Source organism: Schistocerca nitens, chromosome 5 (genome assembly GCF_023898315.1).
Source record: "Schistocerca nitens isolate TAMUIC-IGC-003100 chromosome 5, iqSchNite1.1, whole genome shotgun sequence".
NCBI classification, from domain to species: domain Eukaryota; kingdom Metazoa; phylum Arthropoda; class Insecta; order Orthoptera; family Acrididae; genus Schistocerca; species Schistocerca nitens.
This window is the reverse complement of record NC_064618.1, coordinates 541,054,392-541,073,650: the sequence shown is the minus strand read 5'-3', so window position 1 is coordinate 541,073,650 and position 19,259 is coordinate 541,054,392. Positions and strand designations below refer to the sequence as shown.

At 44.4% G+C, this 19,259-nt stretch overlaps 1 protein-coding gene across 3 annotated transcripts in view; it reads right to left on the bottom strand.

Moving 5' to 3' along the window:
- The window catches only part of LOC126259646 (uncharacterized), a 288,662-nt gene extending 275,667 nt beyond the window's left edge, over positions 1-12,995 (bottom strand). For all 3 annotated transcript variants that reach the window (XM_049956576.1, XM_049956577.1, XM_049956578.1), the window contains exon 1: positions 12,902-12,995. In XM_049956576.1, coding sequence (XP_049812533.1) covers positions 12,902-12,938 — 37 coding nt within the window. In that variant the 5' untranslated portion in view covers positions 12,939-12,995. The remainder of the gene's footprint in view (positions 1-12,901) is intronic.
- Positions 12,996-19,259: the final 6,264 nt, after the last annotated feature.

Here is a 19,259-nt window from a genome sequence, read left to right as displayed (position 1 = left end):
TATTTTTATTGACAGTGAGGGGTATGCATATGCTCAGCAGTATTAATTGGAAGGAATTGATTTGACTCTGAAATCACTGTGTAATCAGTTACCTATTGACAAGCAGGTGCATACATTTGCATGTCTTTTTTCCTAATGCGAATCGCAGTGATGTAACAGACTGCTCTAAGAATATAACATTTCCATCCAGGTCGTTAAGGCTGTTCTACTCAATACGGAACGTCCATTTCTTGTCGTCTTTTTCTCATGAAGATGACATCACGAAGATCTTCTGAGATTGGAGGCATCTACGGAAATAATGATGTAAGCTCATACACTAAGTGATCGCAGTAACGAGAAAGTCACGAATACTGTTATTTCGCTATGTACAAACGACGTTGTTAAGGTGGTTCTTTGCGATCTGTTCTTAATGTTGGCAATATTTTTTAAAAATGTTCGGTGAATTTTGTCGAATACGTAACTACACTGGAAACGTATGCTACTGATGTCATCCTCAGCTAATCTATGCAGCATGTGTTCTGGAATACTAGACTCAGTTGGACAAGACGTGTGTTCAGATATGTTGTGAGGTATCGCTGGGTCCCATCGCCAACCTCCAGCAAAATTTTACTCGTAAGAACTGGGATTCAAATACCTATCAATTTTCAGAGAACTCTAAAATCACTTCATGGGACTGCTAAAATATAAAAACTCGAGCTTTCGCTGCCTGCGTGCAAACGAATATAATTTATCTCAGTTTTCAACCGCGTCACATGTTATAAAATTACCATAATTACGGCTGCTATTTAGGCAGTCATCAAGTTGCCCACTATAACTGCTGCAAAGTTGATAGTTTTATAATATGGGCAAGTCTTCAGGTCCAGATTGTATACCGATTAGGTTCCTTTCAGATTACGCTGATACAATAGCTCCCTACTTAGCAATCATATACAACCGCTCGCTCACCGATAGATCTGTACCTGCAGATTGGAAAATTGCGCAGGTCGCACCAGTGTTTAAGAAGGGTAGTAGGAGTAATCCATCGAACTACAGAACTATATCATTGACGTCGGTTTGCAGTAGGGTTTTGGAGCATATACTGTATTCAAACATAATGAATCACCTCGAGGGGAACGATCTATTGATACGTAATCAGCATGGTTTCAGAAAGCATCGTTCTTGTGCAACGCAGCTAGCTTTTTATTCGCACGAAGTAATGGCCGCTATCGACAGGGGATCTAAAGTTGATTCCGTATTTCCAGATTTCCGGAAAGCTTTTGACACCGTTCCTCACAAGCGACTTCTAATCAAGCTGCGGGCCTATGGGGTATCGTCTCAGTTGTGCGACTGGATTCGTGATTTCCTGTGAGGAAGGTCGCAGTTCGTAGTAATAGACGGCAAATCATCGAGTAAAACTGAAGTGATATCAGGTGTTCCCCATGGAAGCGTCCTGGGACCTCTGCTGCTCCTGATCTATATAAATGACCTGGGTGACAATCTGAGCAGTTCTCTTAGGTTGTTCGCAGATGATGCTGTAATTAACGGTCTAATAAGGTCATCCGAAGACCAGTATCAGTTGCAAAGCGATTAAGAAAAGATTGCTGTATGGTGTGGCAGGTGGCAGTTGACGCTAAATAACGAAAAGTGTGAGGTGATCCACATGAGTTGCAAAAGAAATCCGTTGGAATTCGATTACTCGATAAATAGTACAATTCTCAAGGCTGTCAATTCAACTAAGTACCTTGGTGTACAAATTACAAACAACTTCAGTTGGAAAGACCACATAGATAATATTGTGGGGAAGGCGAGCCAAAGGATGCGTTTCATTGGCAGGACACTTAGAAGATGCAACAAGTCCACTAAAGAGACAGCTTACACTACACTCGTTCGTCCTCTGTTAGAATATTGCTGCGCGGTGTGGGATCCTTACCAGGTGGGATTAACCGAGGACATCAAAAGGGTGCAAAAAAGGGCAGCTCGTTTTGTATTATCGCGTAATAGGGGAGAGAGTGTGGCAGATATGATACGCGAGTTGGAATGGAAGTCATTAAAGCAAAGACGTTTTTCGTCGCGACGAGATCTATTTACGAAATTTCAGTCACCAACTTTCTCTTCCGAATGCGAAAATATTTTGTTGAGCTCAACCTACATAGGTAGGAATGATCATCAAAATAAAATAAGAGAAATCAGAGCTCGAACAGAAAGGTTTAGGTGTTCGTTTTTCCCGCGCCCTGTTCGGGAGTGGATTGGTAGAGAGGTCGTATGATTGTGGTTCGATGAACCCTCTGCCAAGCACTTAAATGTGAATTGCAGAGTAATCATGTAGATGTAGATGTAGACATACGGTGTGGCCATACATCCAAAAGTATTTAGCTGAAATGCTGAGATGGTTCCTTCAACAAGGTCACAAACAATTTCCTTAGCAAATCTTGTCCTGAATATATCCTAAATAGGTAGTGTACTTCCAGATACTACCCTTCTGCATTAATCAGTTGCGCCACCGACAGCGTTATTTCTTTTCGTTACTATCTGTACAGCGCTGCTGAAATTGGAAGCTTAGATGAGTATACTGAAGATGAAATTCTAATTGATGAAAACAATAAGGGTCAACAGATAACAAAAGGAGAGTTTTTCCTTGCACTAAATACGTTAAAATCAAATAAACCAACTCGTATAGATGACATCCCTGCAGAGCTCCTAGAAAACAGTAGTGTCAACATCAAAAGCAAATTGTTTACTGTATCTAAATGTTATAAAGTCAGTATCATACCGCATGACTTCACAGAAAGCAGAACTACTGCGTGGTACAATAGGGAAAATGCAAAGGACTGTACAAATTGTGGATCACTAGTCATTTTGCTACATGTATAAAAATATTACTGTCAGTACTTAAGAGAGGATTAAAAAAAATAGATTGGAACTTAGCCAATAATCAATTTTACTTCGTGTCATGGTAAAGAGCAAAAGAAGCAATACTGGCACTGCCTCAATTATGAAAGAAGGCTAGTAATAGAAAGAGGGCATATAGCATTTATTGACATGGAAAAACATTTGATATGGTTGAACAGAAGTTATTATTTAAAACAAGCGCGAAGCAGGACATGAATGGAACAACAGACGGTTAATTTGAAGTATAAACGGAAGTCTAAGTACTGATGTGGTTGTTAATAGTAGCAAGAAAGAACTAAAAATCAGAATGGGAGTAAGGCAAGGGTGCCCTTACCACCTTACAGCCGAAGCGGAAAACAGTCATGCAGCATGGATCTCGTAAAATGTGACCGCCGTGAACAGAGATGCACTCTCGCACAGTTAGGTGATGAACGGAACAGATTATGAACTGTTAGCTAAATATGAGTGCTGCAAGATTTAGTGCAAAGGAAGATTTCTTTTACAAGGGAAATTTGTTTCGTTAAACTATTACAGCATTATAAACGCCATTACAAGACCTCAGGAGCGCTAGATACAATGAAACGATTTCTGTCTCGGTTCTTAAACTCTGGCCGCGCGGTATAGCCGAGCGGTCACAGGCGCCTTGTCACGGTCCGCGCGGCTCCCCCCGTCGGAGGTTCGAGTCCTCCCTCGGGCATGGGTGTGTGTGTTGTCCTTAGTGTAAGTTAGTTTTTGTTAGATTAAGTAGTACGTAAGCTTAGGGACCGATGACCTCAGCAGTTTGGTCCCATAAGACCTTACGACAAATTTCCAATTTCTTAAACTCTCCCGGCAACTTAGATACAACTAACGCTGAAGCGTACCAACAACCTATTAATCCTAGTAACTATAACAGACGCTATGTGAAATGTTTAGTGTAAGCCAGCTGGGGTTTCTGGGAAAAAATAAATAAAAAAATGGAAAAATGAAAATTCGCATAACTTCGCAGATGCTGACCTAAAAGCAATACCTGTGAAGATTTACATTAATGGAGCAAATTACTTGTAACATGTATTCAGTGAAGTACATCAAAACTGGTTGTTAAAGACAGTGGCTAAACTTTTCAAACGTGCCCTCATTTTATTCACTGAGCGAATGGCAACAAATCGTTATTTCGATACAACACAACGTTCCTTCTGCTTTGCTCGGACGTTAAACACAAGTCTTCCTTGCTTCTTCCTTTATCACTCTGCGTCGTCTTCAGCGAATTTCACTCAAGAATACGAACAGAATTGAATCATATATGACAGCCTTCATAAAGAGCTGGATATGTGCGAAAACCTAGTTCGATGAGACTGCTGGGGAAGCAAGACAATGCGACTGATGTTAGCCACGCATGCGAGAAGCAGTTACACGTTTTCGGAAGTACCGTACGATATGGCCATTTTTTTTTAAATCGCTCGGTTCTTATCATTCGAGCTGGTTGTAAATCTCTCACAAGCACCGTATTCTAATGCATGCGATAAAAAATGATGCCGCAACGGCGGTGTTGTTACACCTACGTCTACATCTCCTGCTGGATAGTAGACCATTACTTTCCATGGTGAGTGCTTAATTCACTTCTAAGTTACCTTATGTTCCTGTAACTAATCCCCAACTGACCACATCTCCTGCTGGATACTAGCTCATTACTTGCCATGGTGAGTGCTTAATTCACTTCCTACTAACCTTCTGTTCCTGTAACTAATCCCCCACTGCCTTCTAGTGCCCCTTGTAACAGTCATTATTTTACAAATTCTAGAGATTGTGATAAAAGAGTACGGCAAATAAATTCATAGTTCATATTTTATGGATAATCTTTCGCTCAGCGAACAGTTATGCTTGAGTGCATCACAAGGCACTATACTCCCGTTGAGGTGAAACGTGTGAAAGTGCCAATGTGCAGAGTACAGGCCAGTATCTTTAATTTCTGTTTGTCACAGGATACTAGAGCATATCCTAATCTCGCTCAGTGTGGCATTCCTGGCGGAAAAGAAACTTATCTCAAAATGATAGCACGAGATCAGGGAAAATAAAATACTTTTAATACTTCGTATAGCTCTTACAACACACACACACGCACAAACACACACACACACACACACACACACAGTGTCTTCCAAGTAGCAGATGGTGAACAAGTAGATTTGAAAGACGTTTCCCACTGGACTCGCATTCGGGAGGACGACGGTTCAATCCCGCGTCCGGCCATCCTGATTTAGGTTTTCCGTGATTTCCCAAATCGCTCCAGGCAAATTCCGGCATGGTTCCTTTGAAAGGGCACGGCCGACTTCCTTCCCCGTTCTTCCCTAATACGATGAGACCGATGACCTCGCAGTTTTGTCTTTTCCCCCAGAACAACCCAACCCAACCCAAAGACGTTTGAAACTATACTACATTGTCATCTGACGTTTTTGATTGATAGGACTCACTATACTATGTTTGTGGATGCATACGTTGAAAAGAAGTGAAAATAGCATCAGGTGTAAGTAGCATCGGGTGTGATCTATGAAATCGTAATACGACCGCTAATGTTCCCTACATTAGCAGTTGTCAAATAGTCGTCGCCAGCAGCGCTTTCAGATTGTTTGCTTATGATGCAAGAACGTATCGTCCGGGGGCCACGAGAAATGAGGGCCCTGCAACGAACTTAAGGTGTCATTCTAGTCGCTTTGTCCGCCTCACTTCGCGAATACACAGCACCTTGCAGGGCGCACGGGAAATCAATATGTAATTGAAAAGGTACCCACTAAACGTCTTAAATTTGTCGTGTGCTATCGAAAGCTTCCATGCATTTAAATGAGCAGTCAAGAATGATTAAACTCGTCTGAAATGGTTACTCCGCCGGAGACAGCTGCGTGGGCCTCGGTATCTTTTCTGACAGATGGTAACGAAATTAAGGCTGGCTGGGGCAATATTTAAATTTGGAGTACTAAAGTTCAGCTTTCTATAAATACGGATACAGTCAAGATAAATGCCACTATTAAAAATTGTGTTTGAGCATTTATGGGTTCTCTCACGGTATTTAAATATGTGAGAGTAATTATAAAAAATGATATGAAACTGGACAAACGAGTGAAATAAGTACTTGGGAAATCAGTTGGAACACTTGTTGAAGGGGCTTTCACAAAGTTTAATCCGTAGAGAAATCACAAACTAGATGCTAATACGACCGTTTCTCGAGTATCAGTAAGGAATTAGGAGCCTTTATAAAGTAGGCGTCACTGCAGACATCGAAAGAATTGATAGATTTGCTGCTGGGAACGCAACATACCTTTATACTTGTAATGAAGACGCTCATAGAAATTAAATGGGAATAATGGGAAGAAAGACGACGTTGTTCTCAGGAAATCCTAATTGGTAAATTTCGAAAACCAAACGACGAGGAAGCCTGCGCGGCAGTTCCACTACCTCCACCTTATATCTTGCTTCAAAATGATGGTAATGTGATAACAGAGACAATGGTGCTTATAACGAGTCGTAAAGACAATCGCCTTTTCATCTCGCCCAGTCCGTGAATGTTGTAGGAGAGCAAGTCGCTGATGTTAAGAAGCACCCTCCGCCAGTTACAGTGCGGTAAGTATATTTAGATACAGAAGTCATGAAAGGTGGAAAAATAGTCGAGAACGGAGCTGAGGGATTAGCAAAATCTTGACTCTAAACATTTCATGATTTAGGATCGAACCTTTTGTGTCCGGAGCCTGAAAAAGCCATTCCCGGTTTCCGAAAACCTCTGAACTCGCAAACACAATGGAAATATCACTGCATTAGACCATAAAATCGCAGTGACAGTGTGCATCATTATTTTCAGACGAAGCGTGATTTACAGAACACACACTGCCGATTGCCAAGCTGCGCTAAGACATTGTTTAACAATGTTTCCTCTGCAAACCTATCCGTCTAGAACGGTTTTTGCGAACGATAGTCTACGATAGACATGGGCAACCTTTCGTGACCTGCGGCCGTGATACCATTGCTTACGCTCGCGAACCGCTTCATGACGTGACACGGCAGCAGCGCTCCTAGTGTATAAAGTCGAAACTATAGCGTCTGTGACGTTAAGTTTTATGGGTTTGCGAACTGATTTGAACACGGCACCTCTCCTGACGGCCACGCCAGCAAAATTATGCTTCAAACCCGCGTTTTTAAGAGTAAATTCATTTTAAGTTCACCCAGTCCTCAGATGTTTAAATTTATTTACAACCACTCGCTCACAGAAAGATCCGTACCTAAAGACTGGAAAATTGCTCAAGTCACATGAATACCCAAAAAGGGAAATAATAATCCGCTGAATTACGGGCCTATATCACTAAAGTCGATTTGCAGTAGGGTTTTGAAACATATACTGTATTCGAACATTATGAAGTACCTCGAAGAAAACGATTTATTGACACATAGTCAGCACTGTTTCTGAAAATATCGTTCTTGTGAAACACAACTAGCTCTTTATACTCATGAAGTAATAAGTGCTATCGACAGGGGATGTCAAATTGATTCCATATTTTTAGATTTCCAGAAGGCTTTCGACAACGTTCCTCACAAGCGACTTCTAACCAAACTGCGTGCCTACGGAGTATCGCCACAGCTGTGCGACTGGATTCAAAAAATGGCTCTGAGCACTATGTGACTTAACATTTATGGTCATCAGTCCCCTAGAACTTAGAACTACTTAAACCTAACTAACCTAAGGACAGCACACAACACCCAGTCATCACGAGACAGAGAAAATCCCTGACCCCGCCGGGAATCGAACCCGGGAACCCGGGCGTGGGAAGCGAGAACGCTACGGCACGACCACGAGCTGCGGACAAAGCGACTGGATTCGTGATTTCCTGTCAAGAAAGGCCACAGTTCGTACTAATAGACGGAAAGTCATCGAGTAAAAAGAAGTAATATCAGGCGTTCCCCAAGGAAGTGTTATAGGCCCTCTATTGTTCCTGATCTATGTTAACGACATAGGAGACAATCTGAGTAGCCGTCTCAGAATGTTTGGAGATGATGCTGTCATTTACCGTCTTGTAAAGTCATCAGATGATCAAAACGACTTCCAAAATGATTTAGATGAGACATCTGTATGGTGCGAAAAGTGGTAATAGACCCTGAATAAAGAAAAGTGTGAAATTATTCACATGAGTACTAAAAGAAATCAGCTAAATTTCGATTACGCGATGAGTCACACAAATCTGAGGGCTGTAAATTCAACTAAATACTTAAGGACTACAAGTGGTTAGCACACTGGACTCGCATTCGGGAGGACGACGGTTCAATCCCGTCTCCAGCCATCCTGATTTAGGTTTTCCGTGATTTCCCTAAATCGTTTCAGGCAAATGCCGGGATGGTTCCTTTGAAAGGGCACGGCCGATTTCCTTCCCAATCCTTCCCTAACCCGAGCTTGCGCTCCGTCTCCAATGACCTCGTTGTCGACGGGACGTTAAACACTAACCACCACCACCACTTAAGGACTACAATTACAAATAACCTAAACTGGAACGATCACATAGATAATATTGTGGGTAGCGAAAACCAAAGACTGCGATTCATTGGCAGAACACTTAGAAGGTGCAACAGGTCTACCAAAGAGTCTACTTACACCACGCTTGTCCGCCCTATTCTGGAGTATTGCTGTGCGGTGTGGGATCCGCATCAGGTGGGACTGACGGATAACATCGAAAAGGTACAAAGAAGGGCAGCTCGTTTTGAATTATCGCGAAATAGGAGAGATAGTGTTACAGACATGATACGTGAAATGGAGTGGCAATCATTAAAACAAAGGCGTTTTTCGTTGCGACGGGATCTTCTCATGAAATTTCAATCACCAGTTTTCTCCTCCGATTGCGAAAACATTCTGTTGGCACCCACCTAAATAGGGAGAAATGATCATCACGATAAAATAAGAGAAATCATGGCTCGCACAGAAAAATTTAAGTGCTCGTTTTTCCCGCGTGCCGTTCGAGAGTGGAACGGTAGAGAGACAGCTTGAAGGTGGTTCATTGAACCCTCTGCCAGGCACTTTATTGTGACTAGCAGAGTAATCACGCAGATGTAGATGAACATTGTTTCTTTCCATAGGACGTTTTGCAACAACTGTATTAGAACTTCCACTGCAAAATTCTGCAACGCCGTTAGTATAGACACAATGTTTATAACATGTAAGTAGGTGTAAACACCTGAAGATGGGATTCCGGAAACCTTGAGGTGTCATAATGCAAAAATAAATGCCTATAAAAGTAAGTGATTCGAGCTAGTAATTAAATTCATTACACGAGGGGCGTACAGGAAGCAATTCAACACCCTTTTTTTGAAAGCAGGTAGGTTTTATTCAGGATTCCAGTGCACAATCTTATTTACCACGCTATCGACAAAAAACCCTATTTTTAAGGGGGGTAGGACGTCAAACGGGCCGACTTGGAACATGAGAGGCACCATAGTAGATTTTAATTTCCAGTGCCTATGGTTCAAATGGCTCTGAGCACTATGGGACTTAACATCTATGCTCATCAGTCCCCCTATAACTTAGAACTACTTAAACCTAACTAACCTAAAGACAGCACACAACACCCAGTCATCACGAGGCAGAGAAAATCCCTGACCCCGCCGATAATCGAACCCGGGAACCCGGGCGTGAGAAGCGAGAACGCTACCGCACGACCACGAGCTGCGTACTCCAGTGCCTATACTTTTACAAATAAATTGATAAAACTTTGTCAGCATGACCAGGAAGGATTCAGGATTCACACTCAAGGCACATATCAAAATAATTTTTTTTACATGTGAAATTTCATCATTTTTTTCACTTACTATTGGCTGCATTTGTTGCTATAGGTAAATTTTTCTTCACAAGTAAGAGAGATTCTTTGATAAATTTTGCACAGCATACAAACCATACTTACGGGTGTATCAAACTCTAGAATTTTCCAAATCTATTAAAAACTATGGTAAAAATTGAGATAATTAACTACAAAATTATATTTTTTTTCTAACCATAAAGCTTAAAACGTAAAAGCTCATTCATTTTTTCATAAATTAAATAGATTCTAGAGTTTCAGACTGCTGTAAGTATGGTTTGTATGCTGTGCAAAATTCATTGAACAGTCTCTCTTACTTATGAAGAAAAGTGTACCTATAGCAACAAACGCAGCCAATAGCAAGTGGAAAAATGATAAAATTTCACACGTAAAAAATTTATTTTGTTATGTTTTTGAACTTCCGCTGTTATGAGTGTGAATCCTGAATCCTTCCTGGTCATGCTGACAAAGTTTTATGAATTTACTTGTAAAAGTATAGACGGTGGAAATTAAAATGTCCTGTGGTGCCTCTCCTGCTATAAGTCGGCCCGTTTGACGTCCTCCACCCTTAACATAATCTCCACTCAATGCGACGACCTTACTACAGCATATTGGGAGGGCGTGTTTGCTCGCATGGAACCACTCGACATAATCTCCACTCAATGCGACGACCTTACTACAACATATTGGGAGGGCGTGTTTGCTCGCATGGAACCACTCGACATAATCTCCACTCAATGCGACGACCTTACTACAACATATTGGGAGGGCGTGTTTGCTCGCATGGAACCACTCGACTGATGAACGTTAAAGCCAACGTCTTGTTGCGTGAGTAACCTCTCCATCATCCACGTACTGCTTCCGCGTAGTGCATCCTTCATTGGGCCAAAGAGATGGAAGTCTTCTGTTTGGCGGCGGGGAACGCAGTGGGCGCAAACCTCTGAGTACCCCAACTGGTGGACGCGTGCATCAGCATTACCAACAGACGTCCAGTTGAGGAGCGAGGCTTCTGAATGTGATCTATCATCTTGAATGAGAGTGTCCGCACGTTCCAACATTGCAAATCGCCGCTGTGTTCGACCGGCCGGCACGCGGGAGATCGGACAAGTTTGCGCGGTTTCCTTGTTGCGATGACGACAGACGCCTCGCCCAACGACTCACCAGGCTTTTGTTCACAGCCAGGGCTCCTTAGACACTTTTCAAGCGCCTATGAATACCTGCGATGCACTGGTTTTCCGTCGAAAGAAACTCAGTGACAGCTCTGCTTGGAACGAACCTCTGTTACAGACTTCATGACTATTCCACTATGTCCCACAACAAATTCCGTGTTTTTTCAGCTGAAACTACCCGAAAGAAAAAAAATGTTTTATAAATTACAGAGTGCAGCAATCAGTCGTCGATTTTTTTTATTTTATTACGAAAATCCAGATTTCGGCTATAAGCTAGCCATTCTCAATGCACTATTTTCTATTCTCGATGCATGTATGTCCCTGTTGTTCGGGCGTCAATCACACTTCTTTGAATGGCTAGCCACTAGCCGAAATCGGATTTTGCGTAATAAAATCTAAAAAAAGGACGACTGATTGCTGCACTCCGTAAATTGTAAGCCAGATAACAGTCGCTGAGTGCAGCTATTTTCCGAATGGAAGGTAACCTTATAAAAAATGTGTTGCTTTGCTTATTGAAAGCCCTTCGTAAATTAATGTGTTTTCAATAGTTGCAGCGTTCTAACACGTCCACAATGGACAAGAATTACTTACTAACATTAACAGAAAAAAGAATAGAAAAATAAAACACGACAATAACGTACGCAATCGCAGTCGACAAGCAATTAGGATAACTCTTCGAATTCTGGCCACAGGCAGGTAATTAGGGTGTTTGAAATATAGTATGTTAATATCTACAAACATTATTAGCAATTTTTTTAAATATTTGCAGTCAATAAAATTCTTCTGGGTTTGAGGCCGCATTGTCCACTATAAAATTCCGACGTTTCAGCGACTATTGCAAGACGCCTTCCTCAGGGTGTATTGCTATAACCCCTGAGGAAGGCGTCTTGCAATAGTTGACAATGCGGCCTCAAACCCAGAAGAATTTAATTGACTGTTACAACGGCCGCGGAAGCCTACGATTACATTTTTAAATATTTGTCGAAAAGTATGCTCTGAGGCACAAATCCGTGACGAGAGGAACGTTGGCAGAAATATCCGGAAATGCTTCCCGGGCGGAGTACAATGCGAATTTCTTCCGCGGGCCGGATTGAAATTATTCGCGGGCCGGATGCGACAGACATGCCTCCTGTTTCCCACCTTTGGTCAACGACGTGCTCACAATCTGGACTACGATCTCGCAAAGACGGCCGTTAATTGCACAGGACGCTCCAAAGAGATTCATCCAGTTTTCCAAGACTGGGTCTTCTACGTGAGTGAGGACAGTAACTTGAGGTGAATTATTAACTTACGCATGGACACTAAAATTTACCTTGAGACCAATGTTAACTTGCTGCTTTATGTGGTTGACGATATGCGTGTCCTAGTAGAAGCTAACGCGCTCTCACACGTGAAATCGTAACAAAAAGACAACAAGGTGTTTACCGATCCTTGTTTCCATAGATAGAATTCAGTTACGATTGTGCCGCAAGGTTCTTGTCGCGCGTACGGCAGTGTACCTCCTACAGCGTAAGGGACGTGCGGATCGCGTACTGCTCCATCGGCCTCCACGATCGCCTGATCTCGCCGTAGGCAAATTTTTTATGTGGCAGTTTGTGAAAGATTACGTGCTTCCCCTCTGCACGAACATGACGCCGCATAGCAGCGGCAGTCAACGTAAGATCTACAGACATGCTACCAAAAGTGCGGATCGAATTTGCCTGTCGTCTGGATATTTGTTGTGAGTCCAGTGAAGAACACGTTCAACATGAGACGTAACTGAAAGCTTGATTCTAAACGTAACTGTAAAAAGTAGTCTACGCCAAGGTTGTAGGTGCATACACGTAAAACACGTACCATCATAAAATGGGATGTTTCTATTGAAAATAGAGACTTTGTAGTCCTATGTCCAAGATCAAATCTACGCTAAGCTATTATCTGCGTACACGTAGAACATGTATTGTGAAATCGGACGAATCTTTTCGGAGCACCAGGAAGCACCCTGTACTCTGCAGCCGAAATGAATGGTTTCCTTGACTGGATACTCAAACAGGTGAGTTACAGCGAGAGGCGGTGACTTACCGCGCGCGGCGCCGCTCCTCGGCAGGTGTCCCCCCATGGCCTGGCGGCTGCCCGGACGGACCTCCTCGGCAGCTGCGGTCCGCCTCCAACACGAGCCGGGCGACCTGTGAGCGCTCCTCAGTGCCGCACGTCGCGTCAGAGGCCCGCCGGAGGCGCACGGCGCATGCGCGGCACGGCGCCTTTCACTGCCGCCTCTCGGAGGTGCACCGTATTCGGCGTGCAGTCTGAATGCTCGATTGTGTATTCCATTACTACATTTTTATTACGAAATTTCGACGCAATTGCGAATATTTTTGACGTCAGTTGTATTAGGCCTGGAAATCATACCTGTTGGTGACACATGAAAATCTACGCCGGGCAGAGACTCGAACCCGGATTTCCCGCTTATCGCCGAGCGGTCCCCATAACAATCTCGCCTATCCGTGCACGCTTCCAGGACCGACCCAAACTTCCACACGCTACAGTGTCTACGCCATCAGAAGCAAGCATTCATGTCTGAAGTAAAAATATTATAACCAGAATGAAAAAAAGCTCCTACCACAGCACAAAAAAGACGAATATGTCCTGCGCAGTATTAGATACGTGACATAAGGCAACTAGCTTTTCCACTTATCTGGCGGCTTTAAAGTCGTTGGAATCAAAACATCTTGACACATTCGCTGTTTTTTACTGTTTAGTCTCAGTAGCCATGTCGTGTAATGTGATGCATCCGCACCCAGAAATTTTTTTCCCACCAGAAAAACTTTTTTAGCTATTTCATGTATGCTCTTCAGCCTTTCAGTATTATAGGGCTGGCGAATCTTCTAGATTCTGGGCACAGTATCAGGGACTTTAGCCAGTAAATTGAAAGATGAAGATGTATCAACACCTTGCAGCTAAGAGAGCTCACTGCACTGGGTAACGAGAGGTACTCGTAAAAAGGAGCAAATATGACAAGATGGTTCAAATGGCTCTGAGCACTATTGGATTTAACATCTGAGGTCATCAGTCCCCTAGACTTAGAACTAATTAAACCTAACTAACCTAAGGACATCATACACATCCATGCCCGAGGCAGGATTCGAACCTGCGACCGTAGCAGAACCGCTCGGCTACAGCTATGACAAGATGTATTGATTTAAATATCTCTGAAGCTGCGAGATACGGCAAGAAGCTAGTTTCCTTTTTTTTACATTCCTAACTCTACCCAGCACATATTCGCCTTTATTTGTGTTATGATAGGTGCATATTTCTTTATGGTTACCACCTTGTACTCTAACATAACTTTTGATGTTAGACTACCATTGCTTGGTATCCAATGTAAATTTTGGTTGCCTCGGGAGACGAATTATCCAGTATACACTACTGGTCATTAAAATTGCTACACCAAGAAGAAATGCAGATGATAAATGGGTATTCACTGGACAAATATATTATACTATGACTGACATGTGATTACATTTTCACGCAAGTTGGGTGCATAGATCCTGAGAAATCAGTACCCAAAACAACCACCTCTGGCCGTAGTAACGACCTTGATACGCCTGGGCATTGAGTCAAACAGATCTTGGATGGTGAATACAGGTACAGCCGCCCATATAGCTTCAACACGATACCACAGTTTATCAAGAGTAGTGACTGGCGTATTGTGATGAGCCAGTTGCTCGGCCACCATTGACCACACGTTTTCAATTGGTGAGAGATCTGGAGAATGTGCTGACCAGGGCAGCAGTCGAACATTTTCTGTATCTAGAAAGCCCCGTACAGGACCTGCAACATGCGGTCGTGCATTATCCTTCTGAAATGTAGGGTTTCACCGTCAATGCGAACAAGAGGTGACCGAGTCATGTAACCGATGGCACCCCATACCATCACGCCGGGTGATACGCCAGTATGGCGATGACGAATACACGCTTCACGGATGCGAACATCATGATGCTGTAAACAGAACCTGGATTCAACCGAAAAAAAAATGTTTTGCCATTCGTGCATCCAGGTTCGTCGTTGAGTACACCATCGCAGGCGCTCATGTCTGTGATGCAGCGTCAAGGGTAACCGCAGCCATCATGGTCTCCGATCTGATAGTCCGTGCTGCTGCAAACGTCGTCGAACTGTTCGTGCAGATGGTTGTTGTCTTGCAAACGTCCCCATCTGTTGACTCAGGGATCGAGACGTGGCTGCACGATCCGTTACAGGCATGCGGATAAGATGCCTGTCATCTGGACTGCTAGTGATACGAGGCCGTTGGGATCCAGCACGGCGTTCCGTATTATCCTCCTGAAGCCACCGATTCCATATTCTGCTAACAGTCATTGGATCTCGACCAACGCGAGCAGCAATGTCGCGATACGATAAACCGCAATCGCGATAGGCTACAATCCGAACTTTATCAAAGTCGGAAACGTGGTGGTACGCATTTCTCCTCCCTACACGAGGCACCACAACAACGTTTCACTAGGCAACGCCGGTTAACTGCTGTTTGTGTATGAGAAATCGGTTGGAAACTTCCCTCATGTCAGCACGTTGTAGGTGTCGCCACCGGCGCCAACCCTGTGTGAATGCTCTGAAAAGCTAATCATTTGCATACACAGCATCTTCTTGCTGTCGGTAAAATTTCGCGTCTGTAGCACGTCATCTTCGTGGTGTAGCAATTTTAATGGCCAGTAGTATAGATGCTTTTATTGTCTTTCGAACCACGTTCCTCATATCGTCGGAACGGATAAAGCTCTCGCGTAACAACAAGACGAACATTAATTAAGCATACTTGTCTAGCTTCTAACAAAGCTGGAACCGAATCGCACAAGTGATATATGTAAAAAAAGACCACAAAAACGTGTTTTTGCACTTAAAATCCGAGTGAAGCTAGATTTATGAAAGTGATTTTTAAGTTTTATCGTAAGAATGTAGTTCATTTATTTGATTCACCTTAAACCGTTTCTGTGCATTCAATTCACGTAAGAACAAATTTTACGTGCTACATTTAGCTCGACTCTAAACCATCGAACCTCGACAACCGAAAACATTATTAGATTTAAAAAAAATTGTTTTGACTTTATCCATGTATGTACCAGCGTGAAAAGTCTAAACGGATTCAAATGGCTCTGAGCACTATGGGACTCAACTGCTGTGGTTATCAGTCCCCTAGAACTTAGAACTACTTAAACCTAACTAACCTAAGGACATCACACACATCCATGCCCGAGGCAGGATTCGAACCTGCGACCGTAGGAGTCCCACGGTTCCGGACTGCGCGCCTAGAACCGCGAGACCACCGCGGCCGGCTAAACGGATTCGTAAAAGTTTAAAGTATAGATGTGGAGTGAATGAAAACCCTCCTAGAAAAACGCACTTTTTGCACGTCAAATCCAAACGAAGCAATATTTTTTTAAACTGTTTAATCACATACTAGGCCAAGGTCAGATAACATCGGTGGACCAAATTTGAACCTCCAGTCTCACTCCAGTCCGGAGATATTTTACTGTGACTTTTTGTACATAGAATGTGAAAAAGGGTAAATGTACACTCCTGGAAATTGAAATAAGAACACCGTGAATTCATTGTCCCAGGAAGGGGAAACTTTATTGACACATTCCTGGGGTCAGATACATCACATGATCACACTGACAGAACCACAGGCACATAGACACAGGCAACAGAGCATGCACAATGTCGGCACTAGTACAGTGTATATCCACCTTTCGCAGCAATGCAGGCTGCTATTCTCCCATGGAGACGATCGTAGAGATGCTGGATGTAGTCCTGTGGAACGGCTTGCCATGCCATTTCCGCCTGGCGCCTCAGTTGGACCAGCGTTCGTGCTGGACGTGCAGACCGCGTGAGACGACGCTTCATCCAGTCCCAAACATGCTCAATGGGGGACAGATCCGGAGATCTTGCTGGCCAGGGTAGTTGACTTACACCTTCTAGAGCACGTTGGGTGGCACGGGATACATGCGGACGTGCATTGTCCTGTTGGAACAGCAAGTTCCCTTGCCGCTCTAGGAATGGTAGAACGATGGGTTCGATGACGGTTTGGATGTACCGTGCACTATTCAGTGTCCCCTCGACGATCACCAGTGGTGTACGGCCAGTGTAGGAGATCGCTCCCCACACCATGATGCCGGGTGTTGGCCCTGTGTGCCTCGGTCGTATGCAGTCCTGATTGTGGCGCCCACCTGCACGGCGCCAAACACGCATACGACCATCATTGGCACCAAGGCAGAAGCGACTCTCATCGCTGAAGACGACACGTCTCCATTCGTCCCTCCATTCACGCCTGTCGCGACACCACTGGAGGCGGGCTGCACGATGTTGGGGCGTGAGCGGAAGACGGCCTAACGGTGTGCGGGACCGTAGCCCAGCTTCATGGAGACGGTTGCGAATGGTCCTCGCCGATACCCTAGGAGCAACAGTTTCCCTAATTTGCTGGGAAGTGGCGGTGCGGTCCCCTACGGCACTGCGTAGGATCCTACAGTCTTGGCGTGCATCCGTGCGTCGCTGCGGTCCGGTCCCAGGTCGACGGGCACGTGCACCTTCCGCCGACCACTGGCGACAACATCGATGTACTGTGGAGACCTCACGCCCCACGTGTTGAGCAATTCGGCGGTACGTCCACCCGGCCTCCCGCATGCCCACTATACGCCCTCGCTCGAAGTCCGTCAACTGCACATACGGTTCACGTCCACGCTGTCGCGGCATGCTACCAGTGTTAAAGACTGCGATGGAGCTCCGTATGCCACGGCAAACTGGCTGACACTGACGGCGGCGGTGCACAAATGCTGCGCAGCTAGCGCCATTCGACGGCCAACACCGCGGTTCCTGGTGTGTCCGCTGTGCCGTGCGTGTGATCATTGCTTGTACAGCCCTCTCGCAGTGTCCGGAGCAAGTATGGTGGGTCTGACACACCGGTGTCAATGTGTTCTTTTTTCCATTTCCAGGAGTGTATTTTGCAAAAGGAATTAATCGACTCGCAAAATTTGCTTGGAGGCCAGCTCCGGTTTGTCGTCCAAACCTTGCTTAATATCCTCCAGCATAGTTACTGTAAGACAGAATGGCTTTGCAAATGGACGCTAAACCGGGCTAAAGCAAAAACTTCTCACTTCATGTTCGTAGCTCAAATAGAAACCGCGCACCAAGACTTCGCCTCCCCCTCCCCCCCCTCCCCTCCGCCCAAACCGCCATTCTGTGCTCGGCTTTTTTGGACATATTTGTTACAGGGCTTCCGCGCAATAACGATAATAACTAATTTCTGCTTCTCGATCCCGACGTCCTACGAATATGGAAATCGCCACAATCGCGATATTTGGCAACTGGGTATTAAATCTGCAACACCAAGAAGGATAGCAAACGAAGAAATTTAATTTTCTGTGCGTATACATTGTAGTATGAAAGGTACATGCTTAAGTCTGTTGGTGTGTTGGAGTCGTACAGGATGTCGGCACACTTCTTTCTGCTGCCGCCCTTAGGGAAGCCCCAACAATGGCCACTGAGTTGAAAAGTCCGTGGTGCTACAGACAACGACAAACTGTCTGCTTGGATACTTTGAAACACGCTCATTCGCCGACTCAAGATATTTGGCCTGGCCGTACATTCCTGCACAGCCGAGAGACCGAAATGCCTGTCCTCTAGGGCGTTAGTCGCGTGGGGCTGTTGTGACTGTACATGGTGTTGAATACCGTCGCCCTGGAACCATCGATTCCCCACTAGCTTGACATTCGTGGTAGGATCCGAGTCAATGCGAGCAGCAATATTGGGGAACGGAATACTCAGTCACGAGGGGTGACTGTTTCAATAGCCAGTGGTGTTAATGATGTAGGGAGAGAGTGTCATTGCATATTCTTCTGGCTGTGTGACCATCCTTCTTTTTTGCCGCACTTCTGGTGAGCAATTCTAAAGAAAAGCGTGTAAAATGCACACACCGAAATTATTAACTTTAAGATGATTGTGAGTTTATGAATAAATGTGAAAGAACCGAGTTACTTTACGATTCGCTTTAATTCGAACTGTTCTGGAAGCTTCGGCATGAGGGAGCTCTCTTGTGATTTAATCCTGATTTTTTTGTGGGGGGGGGGGTGCACTTGGAGACGGCAGAGAAACACGAATGTCAGGTAAAATTAATTGGAGTGGGAAGAACAACAGAATAGTCTATTGTGGGCGAAAGGACGGAAGGAGCTGCTGCGTTATACAGGGTGGGTAAATATTGGGGTAGATTTCATGACATGAGAGTAGGATTTGGTTGAGGATTGTCGAAGGAGAACTTGACGGATGCTTAAGCGCAGGCAGTGTGGGAACGGTCGCACTGCTCTAGTCGCAGCGATGTAGTAGGGTTAGTGGTGAGCCTGATTGGAGAGACGATTAGATTTTTGGGCGCTGCCTTTAT